At 36.4% G+C, this 22,743-nt stretch overlaps 1 protein-coding gene across 1 annotated transcript; it reads left to right on the forward strand.

The window, feature by feature from the left end:
* The first annotated feature begins 1,871 nt into the window (after nt 1–1,871).
* Nucleotides 1,872–21,649, forward strand: LOC116250520 (exocyst complex component SEC10b). Its single transcript, XM_031624196.2, has 29 exons — nt 1,872–1,984; nt 2,056–2,174; nt 5,685–5,738; nt 5,987–6,056; nt 6,130–6,155; nt 9,424–9,546; nt 9,730–9,984; nt 10,064–10,138; nt 10,441–10,542; nt 10,635–10,685; nt 10,767–10,872; nt 11,974–12,090; nt 12,174–12,265; nt 12,821–12,989; nt 13,077–13,153; nt 13,277–13,375; nt 13,472–13,562; nt 14,186–14,271; nt 14,367–14,543; nt 15,928–15,981; nt 16,061–16,189; nt 16,506–16,598; nt 16,700–16,846; nt 17,715–17,812; nt 20,184–20,268; nt 20,625–20,683; nt 20,994–21,092; nt 21,185–21,268; nt 21,357–21,649. The coding sequence occupies exons 6-29, from the start codon at nt 9,424–9,426 to the stop codon at nt 21,430–21,432; spliced, it is 2,544 nt and encodes an 847-aa protein (XP_031480056.1). The 5' UTR covers nt 1,872–1,984; nt 2,056–2,174; nt 5,685–5,738; nt 5,987–6,056; nt 6,130–6,155; the 3' UTR covers nt 21,433–21,649.
* The last annotated feature ends 1,094 nt before the right edge of the window (nt 21,650–22,743 follow it).

Below are 22,743 nucleotides of genomic sequence, written 5' to 3' on the forward strand. Positions count from 1 at the left end.
TTACAAAATAAACATTATGTACCCAAAATTTATATCCACAAGTAATTCTTTAACAAGGGAAGCAACATCACATAGATTTTTTTTTGGCAATTAGATGTGTTCGACCTTTATCCCCACTATAAAATGTGTCATTTCTAACACACCAAAGCTCTAAATAATGAGTGAATATCCATATACCTTATGGTATATGGGTGAGTAGGGTTTATACCTTCGGTAGAATACCGAAACTTCCACCCAACCTTTTATCCTTTTAAGGTACAAGACCTACTTTCGGTGCCTTGTGGTGCCACCCCCCGCCGTGCTTCAGCTTATATGTCAGATGACCCCTTTTTATGCACATAATGTTGATGACCTAAAAATTCAAAACAAACACCGACCACTTACCAGCCCTCGCTTCAACCATTGCACCAACCCCTTGATGATACTGTAGTAGACGAAACCTTTTAGAAATGCAAAAACATACTAGCTCGCCCCATGACGATGTCCCTGACAAGCGAACAACTCTTTACCATTATCTATAGTAAATGCCATAAAGTCTCCTATGAATGCTGCAAAATTGACAGTACTAACAACCACTTGTCTTTCTTCAATGAATCTTGCTTTTGGACCTTCTTTTGCATTATAAGCCAAGCCAGCATTGTGGCTCCAAGGGGCTGTTTTTCAAGATGAACACTTTGTACTTTGTTCTTGTTTCATGTATCTGCCCAAAAAAATAACATACTTTCATTAAATAATTTCCCATATGTTTATATATGTTTGGGAAGATATATTAGACAGCCTGATAATTGATAAAGAGGGTCCAACTTCTCTCGCCGGAAAGTGATTGCAAGAGGTTATACATAACTTAGGAAAAAATAATTAAACTTGATGAATCATCATGTCCTTCAGTATATTTAAATCAACCAACAGAAATTACGGAAGAGTATTATGAAGGCATGTGTTAAAAATTTCATTATAAACTTGGTGGATAATGTCCTTCAATACTAAATATATAACCCCTAGCTATGCTTTCTTGAACATTGAATCTACAATGGTAAAAAAAAAAAAAAAAAGATATTACCATGTCATGATAAGGTAAGTGCCAATTGAAGCAACTGGCGTTGCATTTTTCTTTAAAAGTGTTTGGTAAAAAGAACATTGCGTGCTCTTAAGTATTACTATTAACACATTTGTTCCAAGAACATCATATTCTTATTTCAAGGAACATATTCATACTGTGTTTATGTCAAATGCTTAATTGTTAAGTACAGGCGCAACACTCATAGCCATATCATATTTCTTAGAACAAAAATATGCTCTTATTATGACGTATGTTTTAGAAATATGTGTTTCAAGAATACAATGTTCTTCGTATAGAACCTTTTTTTTGACACAAGATAGTGCACACGAACGACGCATTTTTAGGACAAAACAAGAGTTTACAAAAAGGTAATTTGTTTTTTGTTTTTTAATTAATGCTAATAAAAATTAGGCTGATGGCCATTTTGAATCGAATGGATACCATTTGTGAAACACCATCCACTATTCATTTATCTTATTATTTGAAAATGTTTAAAATCTCTCTATTTTAGTTATTTTCATGTGTCCCCTGTTTATTCTTAATGAGTATAATAATTTATAAGGTTCATATAATATGTTTAAATTTTCCAATGGTACTTATTGTCTTTGTTTGGGGTCGAACCAGGCTCACCTTCATACATAAATAAATAAATAACATAATATATATTTTTAATTATAACCGAATCAAATCGAATTTCATCCTAAGTTTGGAGCGTTGGGCCGAGATCGAGTTTGAGTTTCGTCAAGCCGGCGCGAGCCCGAAAACGCCCGGGCCCCTGTAACGCGATCCTCAAAATCAAAAAGCCCGAACCGACCCCTTGCCCGACAAAAATCAAACTCTCCCGACGGAACTTTCTTTCTACCCTCTCGCCCCCCATAGATCCTTTCCTCCTCAGATCTGTGCATCTCCGCCCCTCCACCACAGGTAACCATCTCTTTCTATCTCTCTCTCGTTGCTGTTCGTCTGCAGTGAAAGAGCAGCCATTTCTGGTGCAGATCTGTGAAGGCGAAGGACTGATTTTGGAAGAGTGAAGGCTTTTTGTGCGGGCCTGTGAGAGAAGGAGAGGCGGTCCTCTTCGTTGGTCATAGTCGTCATCGTCAGTTTCTGTAATCAGGTAAACCCTGATTTCTCCATTTTGTGCTTCCACCCTGTAATCAGCTCGTTCCCCTTTCCCATTTATCGGTTCATTCATTTTCCTCTATTTTCTGTGGTTTTTCTTTCGATTTTGAATTGGACGAGCGCGACAATGAGTTGGGGTTTGGTTCTCGGGTGTGGAGGATTTTTGGAGTTTCTGATATGGTGGTTGAGTTGATCTGAGTTGGTTCCTGGGTTTTTGCGTCACAAGTGTAGGTGAGTGAGAATTGAGGGTTGGTAGCAGTAGGGCAATGGAGTGTAGCAAGGATGAGTCCCTAGGGCGAAGGAGAATAGGAGATAGCGGAGAAGACGCAGTCTAGGGTGCACCTTCTCAGCAGCTTGCAGGCCACGGATTCTGCATTTTACAATTAAGTGTCACAGTCATTTGGATGTTCAAAGTTTCAAACTACATTCGTTCTGGTTGTTTTGTTACTTTTACATGCATTATGCGTTCTGGCTTTCTGCTGCAGATTTATAACTTGCCAACATTATAGCTACTAGGAATCTAGCAACACTTAGATATGAACAAGTAGGCATCCAGATTTGCAGGATTCAGGAAGTAGAATCCAATGACCCAATTGGAAATATTAGATCAGGGTCATTTAACTTAATACTTAGATCAATACTGTTCTCTTGTAATTTTGTTTCTTAGATTTTTTTTTTTCATTTTCAGTTCATTAGTTTTGACAACGTATCGTGATTAGACTGGTTACTTCATCTGAAATGGGCTTATTAGCAGCTGCGTTCACTTAAGCCGTTCCTGTGCAAAACTTTAGCTGCTTCCCACCTCTTGAATTTTGGAGAAATTTTAGAACAATTGCTTGCAGTTAAAGGTTTCATGTCTTAGCAGGCTAGCAGCATGATTGAGTTTTTAAGTTCATTCCTTATGTCTGACTTGACTTTGTCCTTGGTTTGCTGGGGGTTGCTATCGTTGATGAGCTCTTCTTTGTTGTCACCATGCTTTTTTATTTTCTGGTTTGACATTGACTCAGTAAGTCCTTTATGTTATATACACACGTTAACTAGAATTAAAAAGAAAGGGAAACAAAACTATGTTGGCACATCTTACCTAAACCAAGAGCTTTTCTTTGGACCAAGAAGAGTAGAAGATAAAACAATATGCAGCCTTGAGCCCATCTTGGCAACTCTTGCCTGCTCAGTTACTGCAGACTGGAATCCCTGCTTGCCTATTTAAACCATCGAAAAGGAACCCATTTGAACTTAACAGTCCATTTTTAGTTATTTTTAAGAGAGAGAAATAAATTGGTAAAGTTTGTTTTGGGATTAGTCGTTCGGGGATAAGCAGGTGAGGGAGACAAGCAATGTTGGAAGCGGCACAAAAAGTTGTGAGCAGAAGCCTGGAGTGAAGAAAAAGGAAGCAAAAAAGATAGCCACAATAAAGTAATAGCTAAGAAATGTTTGTCTAGTCACGTTGGATTTTGCAACTGGATGCCATTCTCTCTCTCTTTTTTTCCATCTTTTCCATCCTTCTGTTTTCTTTTGATTTTAGTCTTTCTTTTCATTGTTGACTGTGTACAAAAGGAAGAAATGAGCAAACTGCAGATATTGCTTTACTATTCTCTACCGAGTCAGATCTGATGGTCCACTCAACAGATCAATAAATCTGAGATAACACATTTCAGTTTCGAGAGAGATAGAGAGGTTCCAGTGACGAGATGCTTTATCAGAAAACTGAGTTAAATTTGGCTATGTAATTTAAGTTATGTCCATGGAAAAATTTGGACAGAAAATGTAAAACCGAGAACACAAATGTTACTCGTTTACTATATGTTACAGAAATGATGCTTCCTGTTTATCTTGATGAAAAGTTTTTGAAAGGCCACCTAATGTAGGATGTTTGATAACTACGTTCAACTACTTCTAGTGACGAGATGCTTTATCAGAAAACTGAGTTAAATTTGGCTATGTAATTTAAGTTATGTCCATGGAAAAATTTGGACAGAAAAATGTAAACTGAGAACACAAATGTTAGAAAACTGAGTTAAATTTGGCTAGAACACAAATGTTAGAAAACTGTGTTAAATTTGGCTATGTAATTTAAGTTATGTCCATGGAAAAATTTGGACAGAAAAATGTAAACTGAGAAGACAAACGTTACTTGTTTACTATATGTTACAGAAATGATGCTTCCTGTTTATCTTGATGAAAAGTTTTGAAAAGCCACCTAATGTAGGATGTTTGATAACTATGTTCAACTACTTCTAAATGCATTCCTAACACCAATCTAGTGTTTAAACCAATGTTATCCGTATCGTACGATACGGACGCGTATCGTACGATACGTATCGTATAGGTCAAGAAAACCTATACGATACGCTGTTTAAAGACGATACGCGTCCGTATCGTACACGTATCGCACGATACGGGGGCCGTATCGTACGATACGGGTTAAAACACAAAATTTTTTATTTTTTAAAGTTTAAACACTCCTCCCTCTCTCTCTTCTTGTATTTAAAGACTCCAAGAGACGTAGGAGGGAAAGATTTTGCACATTTTCATCAAAAATAACCAATGATTCATCAATTTGGAAAATATTATCGTTAAATCATGAAAGATGATAAGTTGATAACTATATGTTTTGAACTTATAAAATTGTGATGTAATATAAGTCCTAAAACTCAAAGTCCTAAGACTCTAAGTCTTAAGGTTCTATAAAATTTTCAAGTTTAAAATTGTGATGGATGCTTATTATGTTATTTTGAATATCTAATTTCTAATTTTTGAATGCGTTGTTGACACACATGAATGTTCCTTATGTATGATGATCTTTTTCATATTTGAATATATATTTTTTTGTTTATTTTTTCAGATTTTTAATAATTTTTCTCTATTTTTTCTGATTTTTAAATAAATTTTAAAATTAAAAAATTAATTTTACGATACGCTACGCTACGTTTACGATACGTTACGATACAGCGTATAGGTCAGCCCGACCGATACGCGATACGCTACGCCTTTTATAACATTGGTTTAAACTAACATTAATCTGCTTACACCAGCAACAACAACCATCTTGATGAACAGTTTTCAAAAAGCCACCTAATGTAGGATGTTTGGTAACTATGTTCAACTACTTCTAAACGCATTCCAAATACACCAACAACAACAACCATCTGCCAATCATCTCTAAAAAGCTTAAATAATTAACAAGAGCATTTTTATCAGTTTGACTGGACAAAGGTCGAGTGATTGAACAAATTTATGTTATCTACATTAACTTAGTAAGTTCTATATGGTATCTACATTGACTCAGTAAGTTCTTTATAGTTTATATTATCTACAGTCTACAGACTCTACACACATTAACTAGATTTAAAAAAGTAAAAAAAAAAAAAAAACATAAACTTCAGTTCTTTTTGCAGTGCTGTCCTTGTTCAATGGGGCAGCTCAACAAGGAACCGTTCGATTGATTGAAATGCTTTATGTTTGATTATTTATGTTTTGTTATTTACATTCTTTGCAATTACAGGTTTTTTCGGCCAAGTTTTTTGGTTCGAAGACGAGGTTTTACACCCATTGACAGGTAAGCTTCCTAGCACTATTCGTATTTCTGCTAGCCCAATATACATAATTGACTAATCACTAGATCAAGTGGATCGTTTCTTTTTTTTTTTTTGTCTAGATTATGATTTGTTCAACCATTTTTCAATTGGTCACAGCAGAACATTAATTTTCCTCTTTGATATTCCTTGTAATGAGGTTAAGTTAAGGATTTTTATTCTTGAAGGATTTGTGCTGCCAATATTAACTTGGAAAATATCTTCCTTGCAGGATTTCCAGTACTGGTGCAAGTTGGAAGCCTTTATTTTCTTGCTATTTTTCTTCTATTAGTGCTGAGCAGGTCCAAATCTCAACTTCTCACACTCCTTTTTTTTTCCATTTCTTTTGCTTATACTTAATTTGCACTATTGCAGTTGACTGTGCATGAAGGATTTTCAAGGTATCTATGTCATATGCTTATCTTATAGCAGACAATTTCATGAATGCATTCTCTATTTTTTTTCTGTGTTTGTTTCATTGATAATGTTACTTGTTTTGTTTGGGGTAATACGTTAATTTCTCTAATACATACATCATTAAATTTATATAATGATGAGAGACAACGAAAGTACAATTGAAAAAAACAAAGACCAACTAATGTAGCATGATGAGCAAGAACAATTTTTATTTGATTGCGTATTAGAACAATGTTGATGAATGGAGGTTTAAGAGATACAACTATGAAGGAAGTTGAGAGATCGATGATAAAGAAATATGGTGAAAAATATATGCTAGAGAAACTAAAAACAAATTAAAGCATGCCAGACCAAATATAATTGTTATGGGTGAAATTCTAAAAGCCAGTGGATTTGGATGGGATGCAGACAATAAGATGGTCTTGTCTCACAAGAATGTGTGGGTTGAGTATGTAAAAAGATATCTAGGTAAAAAGAAGTATAGAAGGCCATCTACATGAAAAATTTTATAAGCATGCAGTAGAAATATGAGGTAAATCTACTGCTCTGGGTAGTCATAGAAATGCATATTCAAATATACCAATACCATCAACATAAGTTCCTCCTATTACTCCGTTAGATTAGGAAGTATCTCAAGTAAATAATTTTCATGTTCCGACGAGTAATTCATTAGGCAACTAACCTTTATCATCAAGTGGAACATGCAGGAAGAGAAAGTCATCAGAGGATGCTTCTATCTGTGATGTGATTAGTAGTCTAAATCAACAAATACAAGCTTTTAATGATGCTACTCCATATCATTTGACAAAGCAAGCTAGTGACATTGTATCATAATTATTCATAAATGGTGAAATTGATTCATCTACTTGTTTGAAAGCGATCAAATTTGTGTCAGATCCACAACATGCAACCACATTCCTTTGTGTTCCACCAGAGTGGACTGAGTGGTTGCAAAGTAAAATTAGAGGATATTATGTATGTTTGCTTTTCATTACACATGCTAAATTTAATTTTGTATGCCTTTAAAAACATTGCTCTGCACTACTTCTTCCACCAGCTAGCTCTCTTCGGTGATAGCAACAACAAGCAAACCCCCTGTCTCCCTCTCTCTCTTAACCTCCAAAAGTTTCCCTCTATCTATCTGATCGAGCACTTCAATATCAAAGAAATCATGGATCATGAACACCTTTGTACATCAATGTGGAAGAAAACCAATCAAGCTCAATGAATCATTTAATAATGAAATAATACTCCATCTCATTATCATTTTCAACAGGCAAATTAAAAAAAAAAAGGAAAAAGAAGAAGAAAGTAATTAGTTCAAGAGTAATTAGACAATAGTAATAATTTGTTATCCTGCCATCTACATATAATAGGTGTTGCTTTGCTTACCAACCCTTCCTAAGCGGACACCATAGCAGAACTCGGGCTCCAAGGAAGTTGTGTTGGGTGTTCATGCAAGCCATAGTATGTAATGGATTCTCTTAGATAGTACGTAACAGATCCGTGGATTATTGATAATAATCCATAATACAGTAGATATTATACATTTCTAGAAACAAGCTTGGTCTATATCGATCGCATAAGGTACAAATGTACCATGGATCTATTACTGAAAATCATAATATGGATATTTTTGCACAAAAGCTTTTCCAACCATGCTTATAAATTATAATGCAAATATACAAGCTGATATATATATATATATATATATATATATATAGTGACAGATATTGTGAGATTTTCTAAAATCTATATATATATATATATATATATATAATGACAGATATTGCGAGATTTTTAAAAATCTCACACTATTTACGGAAAAGAAAAGCAAAACGAAAATATTGGGAAAATCTTGTGAAATTTTGGAAATCTCAGCAGCAATGAATATATTGTGATTTTTTTTTTGCGATTTTTGGCAAAATTGTTGGTTTTCAATCATTTTAATTTTTTTGATTTTTTTTTTAATTTTTAAAAATTTGCCGACATTTTTCCCAAAAACACAACTTCGTCAAAAAGTACCCAAGAAAAATTTCACTGGTATTTTCTCAAAAACAATATTTATGACAATGATATATATTCATATATTGCTTTAAAACGTTACTTAAGCATCCACAGTAATAAGAAATTCAAGCAGGTATTCTAAATATTGCTTCATGTGGAAAACAGGATCTTGAAATCTACTAATCTTAGCAGCTTCATTTTAGGGTGTATTTTCTCTTTATTAGGTATTCACTATAAGGATTTAATCAAGAAAAAATAGTCAATGTGTATTTTTATGTCTATAAATGGAAGCAATGCAATGATACATGGACATACCAAATAGGTGCTTATTGTAAATTGGTTTATTAGAACTAAGCACTTAAGCAAATCAGATCACTTGTGGATGACTTATTAATTTGAAATACCAAGAGGTTAGCTTCTACTGCTTAAGCAATCAGACCTGAGTCAAAATGTAGAAGTGGTCCCCACCATTAAACCATAAAATGCATGCAACCTGATCAACAGCTTGACCTCAGTCTAGCAAAGCTTATTCAAAGTAGAGATGAGCCGAATTGGCTTGCTATTTCAGCCTTGAATGTTTTCTTTATCGTAACTGAGAACTTGAACAAAATTTGAGGCTTATTCAAATTCTTTCAGTCAAGAAACAAATGAGGAACATTTTAGATGAAATCATGAAAATTAGCCCAATCATTAAATATATACAAATCTTCAAGCAAGTTCAATAGCATGACCAAACGTCAACTTTAACCTTATTTGCTAAATGAGTTTAAGGAAAACGTGGTTTGAAACAATTCATGTACAGGAAAAGTAGGTGTCGTTTATGGCATCTAGAGCTCTTTCATTTTTTGGCTCTAAATGCATGATCTTTTGGTTCTCGACATTTTCACTGTCTGTCTAAGAAAAGGAACTTAGACACAGGCTGTTTAAGACCTACAAACAGCTGATTCAATGCGAAGTATTTCAGAATCAACCTAAAAGGCTAAAACAACATCCTATGAACAGATCAGGACCAGAACAATGAAAATCAGCTAAAAAAACAGATCAATGAAAGTCATCGCATGTCAAAACAGATCATGTATAAGTGTAATGACAAAATATGCTTGTCATGAAGTTAGAGACTAGTACAGTTGCACACTTTGCCATGACCTTGCATAATTATGTGCACAGACACACACACACTCACACTCACACTGACACACTAGATTTTCCTGTCCCTTGAAAATTTTGCTACTAATTCCTCTATAGATGTTGCAGATGAAAGATGCTAAAGATGGATCACGGGCATCCAGAGCTGGAAGGGCTGCCCGTGCTTCCAAGACCTCATCTGTCAGCTCGCTGCCACTGATATTAGACATTGAAGATTTTAAGGTACTCACCTTGATTTAGTTTTCCTGAATCTGTCTTCTCTACTCAAGATGGTTAGTGTTTTCTTCTGTAGTTTGGGAGTTGTTTGCACGACTGCGGAAAATATCTTTTAGTCTGGTTGCGTATCTCAGTGCTTAAGTGAATGAAGACGTTCAAATTCTTAGTTGCTAATTTGAATTCATGCAGGGGGAATTTTCATTTGATGCTTTGTTTGGAAATATGGTAAATGACTTGCTTCCTGCATTTCAAGATGAAGATCAAGATCCATCAGAGGATCATAGCAGTATCAGTGGTACAGATATGCCAAATGGACACCCACGTGGCTCACTTGATGCCACCAAATCGGGGCAAAAGTCTTCTGCTCCTTTGTTCCCTGAAGCCGATGGACTTTTGTCTCTTTTCAAGGATGCATGTAGGGAGTTGGCTGATTTGCGCCGGCAGGTATATTTTTTATCTGTTTGTAGACAAAGTTTACATTCTGCACTCTGTTGTAAGTTGGATATTCTTTTCATTTTTGAAGATTGATGCCCGACTTGACAATCTTAAGAAGGAGGTCACTGTTCAAGATTCTAAGCATCGCAAAACTCTCTCTGAGGTTAGTATTACCAAAGTTAAAACAAATTAACTGTGATGACGAGTTATACTCAGTTCACTGGTCCCACATCTTTGTATTTTTGTGCTTCTATAGTCGCATGGATGCTGAAAAATGATGTATATATATGATAATGAAAATCTGCGCACTGAATTTAAACATATCTTTGTCTACTGTAATGGAAGTAATTATTTTTGCAGTCATCTATTCTTCTAGATGCGATGTCAGTGGTTTGGTTGATAATTCATACAGTTTTTATGCGATTAGACAGTGCAACATTGTCATGTTGTTGTGTTCTTTGACAGTTGGAGAGAGGTGTAGATGGCCTCTTTGATAGCTTTGCTAGGTTGGACTCTCGCATCTCAAGTGTTGGGCAGACTGCAGCTAAAATTGGAGACCACTTACAGGTTATCTTACAGCAGGGTCACACGATCAATTTTGCAATTATTCTAAATGCTGTTTCTGACATATATGAATATGTTCATGGGCTATCATGTAGAGTGCTGATTCTCAACGAGAAACTGCTAGTCAGACTATAGATCTCATAAAGGTATCCGTACATATTTTCTCTTGCATTCTCATGATTGGTTATTTGCTCTGGAACTATTACATGATATGATTAACTTTGCAGTATTTGATGGAGTTTAACAGCAGCCCTGGAGACCTAATTGAGCTTTCTCCTCTTTTCTCTGATGATAGTCGTGTTGCTGAGGCCGCTTCTGTCGCACAAAAATTACGTAGGTATCATTGCTGTCTTGTCCCAAACAACCTTAGGCAACTTGGTTTGACTTTTCTATTTGCTAGTCCATGTTGAACTTGACATGCATTGCTTGTGCGTGATCCTGTGTTCAGGTTCATCCAATAGATTTACCTGTTCTTGGCAATTAGATATCTAGCACTCCAATCTCTTATATAGGGTTTGCATTGTTGAACCAAAAAATTAGGCGAACCAACTGGAGGGCTCACGTTTGATGTTCCTATTATTATTCAGTTACATGTAAAGGACACAGGTTATCAAAGTAATGATACTATTGAACAGGTGTGCTTAACCAATAACTTGATCTTGCTAGATTATCTGAGTTCTAACAATGGTGTTGCTATAACAGATAATCAATTATAATCATGACATGTGTCCAAAAAGAAGGTTTGAATGGGTGAATAATGGAGAGAAGAAGAGCTTTCTCTTGCAGATTTGGTACCTTAAATTGGTTTAGAATTTTACTTGCTTGAGTTCATGACCTTCTTTAAACTTGCCTCTAAGGCTTTTCGAGTGCTAAACTACATCTTGGTAGTTTGTACAACAGTACAGCCGCTTGATGCTTGTCTACCTTATCCCTGTCATAATTGATTCGTGCATTTCGTTTGTTTTTGAGATCAGCACATGCTGCAAGCCTGCAAGATAATTATACAGACTCTCATATCACTGTAAAAGCAAATCTAAGTCTGTAATTAACTGATGATAAGTATGTTCAGAGGTCAAGTAAGATCACTCCTATGACAAAGCCATTGTCCTCATCTTGAGGAACCAAGCCTGGAATGGCCAAAGTGAGTGGACACCCACAACTTTTCACTGGTGAGGTAGGCCCTCTTCAATGCCTTGCAGCAAAAATGTTCACAGGCGCCATAAGTGGTAAATGATAACCATTTCAATTGGGTATACTGGATGAATCAGGCTGCCTCATTGGCCAGCGGCTTTCCCAAAACATCGCATATATGCTTCCTCCATCTTAGTTTTTTGTGTTCTATGCTTAGTCTAAGTGAAACCATTTTGTTTTGTTTACCTTCTTATTTTTGGTTCTTTCATTAGCTACTCAATGAGTGTTCATATCATCATATAGGTGCATTTGCTGAAGAGGATATTGGGCGGCATGCTACAGCTGCAACATCTGTTGGTGCTGCAAATGCAAGCAGAGGGCTTGAAACTGCTGTTGCAAATCTTCAGGATTACTGCAATGGTATAGGATAATAGGATTAAGAAACTGACTTTCTTAACCATCTTGTTTATGCATTTAACATGTGCTTGTGTTTTTTGTTAAAGAACTTGAGAATAGATTGCTTGCACGATTTGATGCTGCATCACAGAGGCGAGAATTGTCCACAATGGCAGAATGTGCAAAAATTTTGTCACAGGTGTGAGATTGTGGTAGTCTTCTTTTCTTGATATCTCACTTCTGCTGGATTCAAAGATCTGCTGGATTCAAAGATCTTCTGTTATTAATTTTGTCTTTTCCCGATTTTACAGGAAAAAATGCCACACAATATTTGCATGCTATTGATATTTCCTTCATTGCCATTCTTCTTATTTTCTCATGTCATATGCTGGCGATGGAGTTGTTAATGTGATAGAGATTGGTGCTGATTTGCCTGACAGTTATAAGTAGCCATCATGGTACTTCAGTAAATGTAAAACTTGTTTCACATTTATGTAGAAATTATAGCATTGATATGACAAACCCAAAATAAAAATAATTTAACACAAAAGCAGCATGAGGTTTATGTTTTCACCTTATAAGTGCTTGGACATTCAATGGTTGTCAAGATTGTCATATAGTTGCATGAGAATATACATTTTGTCATGGGTTGGACATTGATCTGTAGCCTAATACGTCAAAAAAGTTCTATTTTGTTAGTTTCTACTTGTCTTTCAGGTTTCAATGGTTGTGGTGTTACTTTTATGGCATGCAGTTTAATAGGGGTAGCAGTGCCATGCAACACTATGTTGCATCTCGGCCAATGTTCATTGATGTAGAAGTGATGAGTGCGGACACAAGATTGGTACTTGGAGATCAAGGCATCCAAGCTGGACCAAGCAGTATAGGGCGTGGTCTTTCATCATTATACAAAGAAATTATAGGTTTTCTCTATGAACGATGTTCTTCTAGTGCTTGATAATGTGATGGAAATGATTATACTTATTCTGACAGGAATCATTAATCTGCAGAAACTGTACAAAAGGAGGCAGCAACTATTATGGCTGTTTTCCCTGCTCCTGATGATGTCATGTCTATTTTGGTGCAGGTATCAGATAGCTTCAAATAGCTTTGAGATTTAGGTTGCCAATTATATGTGCTGTAGGAAAATCTTACCTTTTCTTAGGGGGAACTCCATTTTTTGGATGTTAACCATGCTTACCACATGCAGCGAGTCTTAGAGCAGAGAGTAGCATCAATTCTTGATAAGTTGTTAGTGAAGCCATCACTGGTGAATATACCTTCTGCTGAAGATGGTGGGCTTTTACTGGTCAGTGACACTTGTTACCCTACTTTGCCATTTTGATATTTTTCTACCTTTGAGGGAGTTTTTCTTGTGTTTTTATGTGTGATTATGTTGGTGCAGTATCTTAGAATTCTTGCAGTTGCATATGAGAAGACATTGGAACTTTCTAAGGAGCTGCGGGCAGTGGGATGTGGTGATTTGGATGTTGAAGGTGTTTGTCATTTCTCTTTTTCTCAGTTGTAGATGTAGCATTGTACAACTTAGTTGAAGTGGTTTAGTGGTACACCTTGCACATGGACTTGCATAATGTCAATATTTTTCTTCCATGTACATGTGGCTATCACACCTCCCACTAAGCCTGGGCACCGGGCCGGGCCGCTGTTGGATACCCGGTACCTAAAAAACGTGACCCGGGCCTGCCCGATAAGTTCGGATCGGGCCCGATAAGTTCGGATAGGGCCCGATAATGATTTTTTTTATTTCTTATTAATATATATATATATATATATATATATGTATTTATAATATTTTATTACCATTAATTATTTTTTATGCATTATTTTATATTAAAAAATATTTTTTTAATGTAATCGGGCTGGGCCGGGCCGGCCCGATGCCCATGCTTACCTCCCACTAAGGTTTGCTGGAAGAGTTTATGTTAAAATGTGGTTCTTATTGGGAATTGAAGCCTCTCGCAGATCATGCTTTAGTTTGTTGAAAGCTTGCTAGGACAGCTGCATCTGTTGGTTGCATTTCTAGTTTACTTTCAGTATATTTGCTTAGTACATGGTCATCCCTGTTAATGCTATTCCTGACTTTACTGTCTTAATTCAGGTCTCACTGAGTCTTTGTTTATTGCCCATAAAGATGAGTATCCTGAATATGAGCAAGCTTCTCTAAGACAACTATATCAAGCAAAGGTACAGTTCTAACTCATTTGGTGCTAATTGTACAGAAAAATTTAAGCTATTGAGAAAATGAGTAGTTTTCTGACCTTTTCCTTTTTCTGCATTAGATGGAAGAGTTACGTTCTGGGATGCAACAACAGCCCGAATCAACCAATGCCCCCTTGTCACGTTCCAAAACAGCAGCTGTGCCACCTTCACAGCAGCAGATTTCTGTTACTGTTGTAACTGAGATTGTGCGATGGAATGAGGAGGCAATCAGTAGATGTGTTTTATTTTCTGCTCAGGTAGACAGCAAGTTTAGATGCTGATTTTTATTGTGTTGAGTAAAAATGAGAATGCAATTTAAAACATTTGTTTGAGTGGATAAGCAATTCAATCCCTCTGTTTTTCAAGAAGGAAAAAAATATCTGCAGATAGATAACAAGATCACCTATAAAATTCTAGTCATAGTCACTGATAAATGAAGCATAAAAAGTTGAGACTTTTCTGATGTGATCATATGTTGGATGAGGAGGTGCAATGGCTGGCGTGAAAGCTTGTGGAGATATACTCAAGTGTCAAAAACCCAACTAGCAGGCTTAGTGGCCAGGCTAATCAGTTGAGTAAGATATCCAGTGAACTGATCTAAGTTTCAAACGAGTGACCAGGCTAGTCAAGTAGACTGTTGACTAGTCCTTAACTCATACATATATACGTGCATTCTTTGTATTGATATCTATGTTTCTGTATTTATTTCCATATAAACTTATGGACATATTTTTGCTTATTGATAGCATAGTCACAAAAAACACTTTTTTTGAAAAAACCCTAGGTAAACGCGATAAATAAGTCTGCCGTTTAAAACTAAAAGAAACACTTTTTTTTTAAAAAAAAATGCCAACACAAAAAACGTGAATAAAACACGTTTTTTTTGTCATTTTTTTTCACATTCTTTAATGCAAAACTTCTTGTTTTCATTTTTTAATTTTTATTTTTTAATCTACTTATTTTTTGATGTTTGTATTGTTGAAATTAGAGGAGTTTATGTTTGTTGGTGGTTCTTTGTAATATTAAAGAGTTATAAGATCTCTTTAATATTTTCTTTATTTTAGATTGATGTAATCTGTAAATCTCTTTATAATAGAGATTAGGGTTAGTGAATATACGTTTTCTCTCCCCAACTCTCACGACTTCAACTCTTTCTCTCTCTCTCCACGTCTCAAGGCTGCAACATGTGTTATTAGTTTCTCACTTATTTTATTTTCCCCTAATTTTATTTTTTTTTGAACTTTTAAAAATTACCATATTTTTCTCTTTTTTTTTCAAACTCCATGTATTATACCGAAGGAAAACCTCACTGTTTAAAATGCGAGAAAGTTTTTTGTGACTGATTTATAGTCAAGCAACGTGAACCAAGTCGGACTGACTAGTCCCAATTAACCTTTTTAAGTTCTTGAAGGACCCGTGTTTGCCTAATTTTAACAACTTAATTTACTTGTATTTAAGCATTTATCAGATGATTATCAATCATGTTCCAAGTTTTCAAACTCGGATGTCTGTCAGAGGTCTTACCATAATCACTTACAATGTTTTCCATTGTCAAGATAAAGTGGAAATTGCAATAGTCATTGTTACATTAGTTGAAGGATAGTTGATGTCCAAGTAATCTTTTTGTCTGTTGTTTTCCAGCCAACTACCCTTGCAAACCATGTCAGGGCAATGTTCACTTGCTTGCTTGATCAAGTAAGTCAAATGAAGTTATTTTATGTTTTGACCTTTCTGTGTTGCTGCAAGCTGATTATGAGATTGATAAAAATTTTAGGTAAGTCAATACACAACTGAAGGCCTGGAAAAGACCAGAGAAGGTCTTAATGAAGCTGCAGCTTTGAGGGAAAGATTTGTTATTGGAACAAGTGTCAGTCGAAGGGTTGCTGCTGCAGCTGCTTCTGCTGTAAGAATCATTTTCAATATGCTTTTTGTTCTTATCATACCCTTTCTTGGGTGTTTCTTGAATATCTTACTGTCGCTCTCCTCTTGTATGTGCAATTGTGCATGCACTATTTGCCTTCGATTAGATAATCTTTCATGATTCTTTTGTGGGCATTTTTTTTGTCTTTTGTTTCCTTTATGGTTTTCGCTGGTGGAACTGCAGTCTAAAGTCTAAACTCTAAAATTTATTCGTTTTATTGTTTGCTTTGATAATTTTTCAAAGGAAGTTCGGTAAATTATCCAGATGAAAGCTTAGATTGACTTGTTTATTTTGACAGGCAGAAGCTGCTGCAGCTGCTGGAGAAAGTAGCATCAGATCATTTATGGTGGCTGTGCAGCGGGCAGCAAGCAATGCTGCAGTTGTTCAACAAGTACGTTAGTTGCAAAGCTTTTGATTATGTTATCAATAAGAGGCATAGCTGATGTTTTGTCGAATTATCTTTTTCTTAAAACCGTCACATGCTCTCTGCAGTACTTCACAAACACAATTTCTAGGCTTTTATTGCCTGTTGATGGTGCTCATGCTGCCTCTTGTGAAGAAATGGCAACAGCTATGTCTAGTGCAGAGAATGCTGCAATGAAGGGTCTCCAGCAGTGCATCGACACACTGATGGCTGAGGTTCACTTTTTGAGTTGGTTGCATATTTTAATATTTATTAACTCTCAGTTAGTGTTATAATTTGCTTACTTGTCTATTTGCACATTCCTCATTGAGGTAGGTTAAACATCCTTAGGTCTACCCTGCCGAGAATTAGATGACATTCTTTTTGTTGAAGTCTGAGGAAGTTTAAATGCCAAACAGAGTCCTATCCTTTTTGGATTTAAACAAAATTATAACATGATGGAGTCCTCTATACCAAAGATATGGTCTTATGTGTCAATGATTGATGCTCAGTCTACTATCAAGTCTACCATGAAGTAATTTAGATATAGGTAGAAGGTCATCAAGAAAAGGTCAAGAAAGTAACAGATGCTAATCTGTGCACCAAACAGCGAGATGCAATATTTATAGGCACTGTAGCACAGTATGGGAGTTCATCTTCGTGTCATTTCTTGAGCAATCCAACTTGCTAGCCAGACTGCAAATCTGGCTTCACAAAGACTTGAAAAAACCCTGTTAAATTGAATGGAAGACTAGTAATTATGGTAGGTTTGTTTTTTCACAATATTGTAATAAATGTCATTTATAATTTTAATTATTTACTTTTTTCGTGATAACTACAACAGAGAAAAGGATGTCATCTACGATGCAGAAGTTGATTATCATATAATGAGAAGTTGCAATAAAAGATCATTTTTCCAAATGACCAACACAAATAACTTAACATGCGGTATTTGTCGATGTGCATGTCTTGCGACTTTTGCCTTGTTCAGAAAATGCACTAAAGTTATAGTGGCCTTTCTGGTTATTGGTTTGAGTTTACAATGTTTTCCTTGTTGGAATTATCCAGGTGTATTCTTTTGACCTAATTGAACATTATATGCAGGTAGAAAGGCTTCTTTCTAGCGAACAAAAAGCCTCAGATTACCGAACACCTGATGATGGGAATGCACCCGATCACCGACCTACTAATGCTTGTATAAGGTACAAATTTTTCTCATTGGGAGGTCTTCAAACTGAAAATTAGTTGTAAACGGATGATTTGTTGAGAAAATACTTGTGGTTCACTTCTCTGTCACGTGGACACTCCAAGAGCTCACCTCATTGCACCAGCAATGGTGCAGGCATGGGTTCCATGTTGACTCACTACATTCATTTAGCAGCCATTACAAGTGCAGTCAAACTGTGCGGAGCATTTTCAAAAAGCTTGGATGTGGAGACTAACCGAGTCTCTCTCTCTGTCTCTGTGTGTATATATATACACACACACACACACACACACATCTCTCTCTCTCTGTGTGTGTATATACACACACACACACACACACACACACACACACACACATCTACATATATAAACAAGCAGTACATACATTCATAAATCATAAATAATAATTTACAAACTAAGAAGAAAATTGAATAACGAGTGTACTAGAATGTGCAGAATAAAAATTCGATTTCATCCCCACTAAAAGGCCCACCAGTTGCAGACATTCCTGTGACACTTTCACATCTGGAGAGAGAGATCTTGTGTCTAAGAGGTTGCCAGAGAGACCGTCTTTTGTTCAGATGTATTGTTTCTTTCTTTTCTGATTGCTTAAGGTTGTATTTATCCAAAACTGGAAAACTGTATGCAATGTTGTTGATTGTCTCCATGGTGTGATGCATGCTGCACCAGCACCCAAGAGCCCTGTCTGTGTGCATCAGATTTTACTTCACTCAAGCTGGGTTGTGTCTGTGACTCTCTGGTGCGATGGATGCTGCACCAGCACCCAAGAGGCCTGTCTGTGTGCTTCAGATTTTACTTTGTCTCAAGCTGGGGTTCGTCAAATGAGTCAGACTGACCGATTTATCCCAAGAGCCTCCCAAGCTGGGCATTGTCAAATGATTCATAAACTGACTGACTTATTAGCTTAATTTATATATTATGCTTTTGCAATGTAACATTTCTAAATTTTGTTTTGCTTTTGATATTGAACTCTGGCTATAATACATACACACATGTATGCCTGTATATGTGTGTGTATATATGTCTCTAGAAAATGAGCATTAGTGTGCATCCTCATTAAGCGTCCAATCAACTTCAGATGGCTTACAAGTGGACTTCTAGCTTTTGAAAAAAGTACGAGTTATCTTTTGAGCTGTGTCAGCTGACAGCAACCTGTCTTTCTTCTTTGAGTGAACAGCCTTCCATCACAGCCACATGGGTATGTTGTTTTAGGAGGAGTACCCGTACTGGTCACACCGTACGGTGTCGAACAGGTACCAGTACGGTCACTGTCTCTGATTCTGTGTCTGTCCAAAAATGGACTCGGTCAAACATGGACTGAGTCCATTTTGTCCAAAAATTAGGGCTTTTTTTAATATATGCTTTTGAAAACACAGAGCCCTCGATAGAGTTGAGGGCTCTGTTTCATTCTTCTCTGCTGGAGTTTGCTGAGGAAGAGAATGCGACCTCCAGCGGAAACAATTTGGGCTGATTTGGATGATATTTCTTCCGGCGTCCTCTGGCGATTTTCCTGCATCAAGTATTTTTCTTTTTATTGTTGTTCTTAGTAGTGCTTTTGTTTTTCTTTTTCTACTGATTTGTCAATTTGTTCATCCTTTTTTTTTTCTTCAAAAATCATATTGTCTGCCCTTTCTCTTTTATATTTATATGAACCATGCTCCACAATGCTGAGCCATTCCAGTATTTTCTGTATTTGGTGCCTAAATCTTGTATTTTCTGTAACTGAGCTATTCCAGTTCGGCATTTAGCGCTTAAATTCCAGTTCCACAATGCTGAGCCCTGTTTTGGCTGTGACAATGCGACTGATGTTCATATTTGACTATCTAGGGGGCTGATCAGTCATCCATATGCTTAAAGTTTTTCATAAGTTTTTTAAACACAATGCTGCAAGAGCCATTGATATATATTTTCTATGTTGTTTATTTGTTTATGTTGATATATATATTTTATTTTCATATATATTTTCTAAGTTTTTGTTTCTTGTTATATATATATATATATATATATATATATATATATCGCACCTAATTTTTTTGAAAATGGTCTGTACACGTGCCAGTACTCACGCCGGTACTTGTACTCGTTACTATGTGACATAGCCTTCCGTCCGATTAAGTAAGATTGGGTTATTCAAGTTGGTGGAATAATAGTGGTCAGGTGCATGTGTGTGTGTGTGCATCTGTGAGTATAGAGAGAGAGAGATTGCATATGCACCCCCAGTTTTTGGAGGAGAGCTGCTCCAGCACCTACATCTATGTGAGAGTTGTTCATCGTAAATCTTCATGGAAAAGCAAAGGGAGGAACAAATCAGAAGACAATTCACCCAATTTTTTCTCCTTTTCACAGGGTTGTTGCATACCTCTCGCGGGTGCTTGATACTGCGTACACTGCACTAGAGGGACTGAACAAACAAGCTTTTCTGACAGATCTGGTAGGTGGTTCAGTTGTCTTGAAATTATAAAATTTTGCAGTTATTTATTCTTGTGTTTCTCATAATTTGAATTTTCTTGCCGAAATTTGTTGAAAAATTAGTTGGCTTTGCATGGACTGCGAAGCTTAGTTGTCTGAAAGGACACTTTGGATCTGTGGGTCTGTGAATCAATCTGTTGCTTGGCAGGCTTGAAATTGTTTGTGATGCCAGAGTTCTCTCACCTGTGTCTATGCATATCTAAGTCATAATTCTCTTGCTTATTTATCTCCACATGCTGCCATCTTTTTTTATCCACGTTGTTATACAAATGAATTTTATTTACTAATTGGAAGCGCTGGATTTGCAACTTTCTTTAGGGTAACCGCTTGCATAAAGGACTTCTTAATCATTGGCAAAAGTTTACGTTCAGTCCCAGGTAAGGACCATTTTCTTATAGTTTCTTCTGGGAATTTATCGATTCTCTGTTCTCTTTGATTAGTTGGTCTAACTATTGAATTATTACATGGTTAGTTGCAACACCTACACTTTTCACCAGTTATATGCTTGAGTGCTTAGTGAGCCGTTCAGTTTCTAAAGTAACGATAAGCCAGTTGTCCTTTCCTCTAAATTGTCCACGTTTGAATATATTCCCTTCTTTCCACAGCTGTATTATATGCAGGAAAATATCAGGTTTTATTGTGAAGTTTCCAATCTCAGTTTCCTTTTGTAATATTTCTCTTTTGTAGTGGTGGACTGCGACTAAAACGTGATATAACTGAGTATGGGGAATTTGTGCGAAGCTTCAATGCTCCAGCAGTCGATGAAAATTTTGAGATGCTTGGAAAGTAAGTCACTGGCTCGTAGTTGCCATTGTTTTTTAGCCATTACTTGTCGAGTACCTGCTGATGGATGCTTATTGAGTTAATTGTGCTTTTAGCATGGCGAATGCTCTTATTGTTGCTCCTGAAAGCATTGTCACCTTATTCGAAGGAAGCCCAAATATTAGAGCTGATGCACTCAGGTACTTGAATCACTGGTAGTTTTATATGAATCAAGGTGACGACTTATAGATTTGATTCTAAGTTTTGGAGCTTTGCTTGCGATGGCAGGTTTGTGCAATTGCGTGAAGATTACAAGACGGCCAAGATTGCTTCCAGACTTGCTTCCCTGGCGGTTTCAGAATAGTAGAGGCTAAGATTCTGCTTTTGGACCACTTTTCTTTTTGTTGTCTTTGGTATGCGGCTGTCAATATATGATCATATTCCTTACGCCGACCTTGCTTCTTTGTGTTTTATTCCTCGTTTGTTTTTGGTTTTTCTGCACAAGTTTTTTACATTCTTTTCATCCATCTCTATTTATAAAGATGATTCCAAGGATGATAAGATAGTATCATCCCAAGTGACGTGGCGACCAAAAGATCTTTATTGAGATGAGGGCTGGCCAAGTGTATTAGGTTTAGACAACGTGGACGTTGGGATCTCTCTATCTTCTGTCTGTGTGTGTGCGCGTCTGTGGTCGCAGTGATGTCCTCTGGTCTTAATCTGTATCCTTGAAGCACTTCGTCGATCGTTATTGGAATGAAATGGGTTGCGCTACGACGGAATCTGTTATCCAAACAAAAATTGGGGCCTGCTCCCCTGGACAGCTGTATCTGAACTGGATGTTATTTTAATTATTTAAAAACATTATTAATGCTGAATGAAAGGCGATACTCATCAGTCCTGTTCGATTTCATCGAGAGTACTTCATAACAATGAGTTTTCTAAGAGGAATGGCCATGATTCGTAGTCACTACTGTGTGTTTTAAGCTCGATGCAGGGTCGATTACTCGGAAAACACATCGAACTCTGCAGGGTGGCTAGCTCAATCTTTTCGAAGTTTTTCTTTTTGGGAAGCCACACGATCTTTTTTGTTTTTTTGGTTATGCAAGGAAAATTCTTTGTACGTGAAGTTTTTAAATGCAATGGCAAAGTTTCTTAAGTCAAAACTTTGTGCAAGAGAAAAAAAAGGTAAATGTCCTCCGCTTTCTCCGAGAAGCCTTAAGGCACAGACCACATAATGTGCTCACATCTTGACAGTAGAACCCCGTGGTTAGCCCACTATCGATCTTGTTCTGAACTCATTAGAAATTTGATTAAGCCTGTCAACTTAAAAATCCTTTACAACTTCCTCGGACCATCTGCTCAGCTCTTGGTTATTGAAGAAGGTTGGTAAAATACTTGAAACTGCGAAATCTATGGTAAATCTGCTTCTTTGTCAAACAGCGTGTCAATTGTAATGCATAAAGCTACAAAGTTCATTCGTCAAACAGCCGTTAAAAAGAGAACTTGGCTGCATTCTACCAACTGAATTGATTAAAATTCAAAACTTCACCTTAAAAAAATGCAAGAACCGTGTAAAGACTTTGGCAATGTAGATAACAACTAAATAGAACTCCTTTTGCATCATCAAGCTAACCTCACTGTCAGAATGCATTCAGTTAAATTTATGAATGCA

Source organism: Nymphaea colorata, chromosome 3 (genome assembly GCF_008831285.2).
Source record: "Nymphaea colorata isolate Beijing-Zhang1983 chromosome 3, ASM883128v2, whole genome shotgun sequence".
NCBI lineage: Eukaryota > Viridiplantae > Streptophyta > Magnoliopsida > Nymphaeales > Nymphaeaceae > Nymphaea > Nymphaea colorata.

Coding starts and splice junctions, on each gene's coding strand:
- LOC116250520 (XM_031624196.2), top strand. CDS start 9,424: ATGTTGCAGATGAAAGATGCTAAAGATGGATCACGGGCATCCAGAGCT. Junction 12,990..13,076: donor ATTATACAAAGAAATTATAG/GTTTTCTCTATG, acceptor ATTAATCTGCAG/AAACTGTACAAAAGGAGGCA. Junction 16,599..16,699: donor ATGCTGCAGTTGTTCAACAA/GTACGTTAGTTG, acceptor TGCTCTCTGCAG/TACTTCACAAACACAATTTC.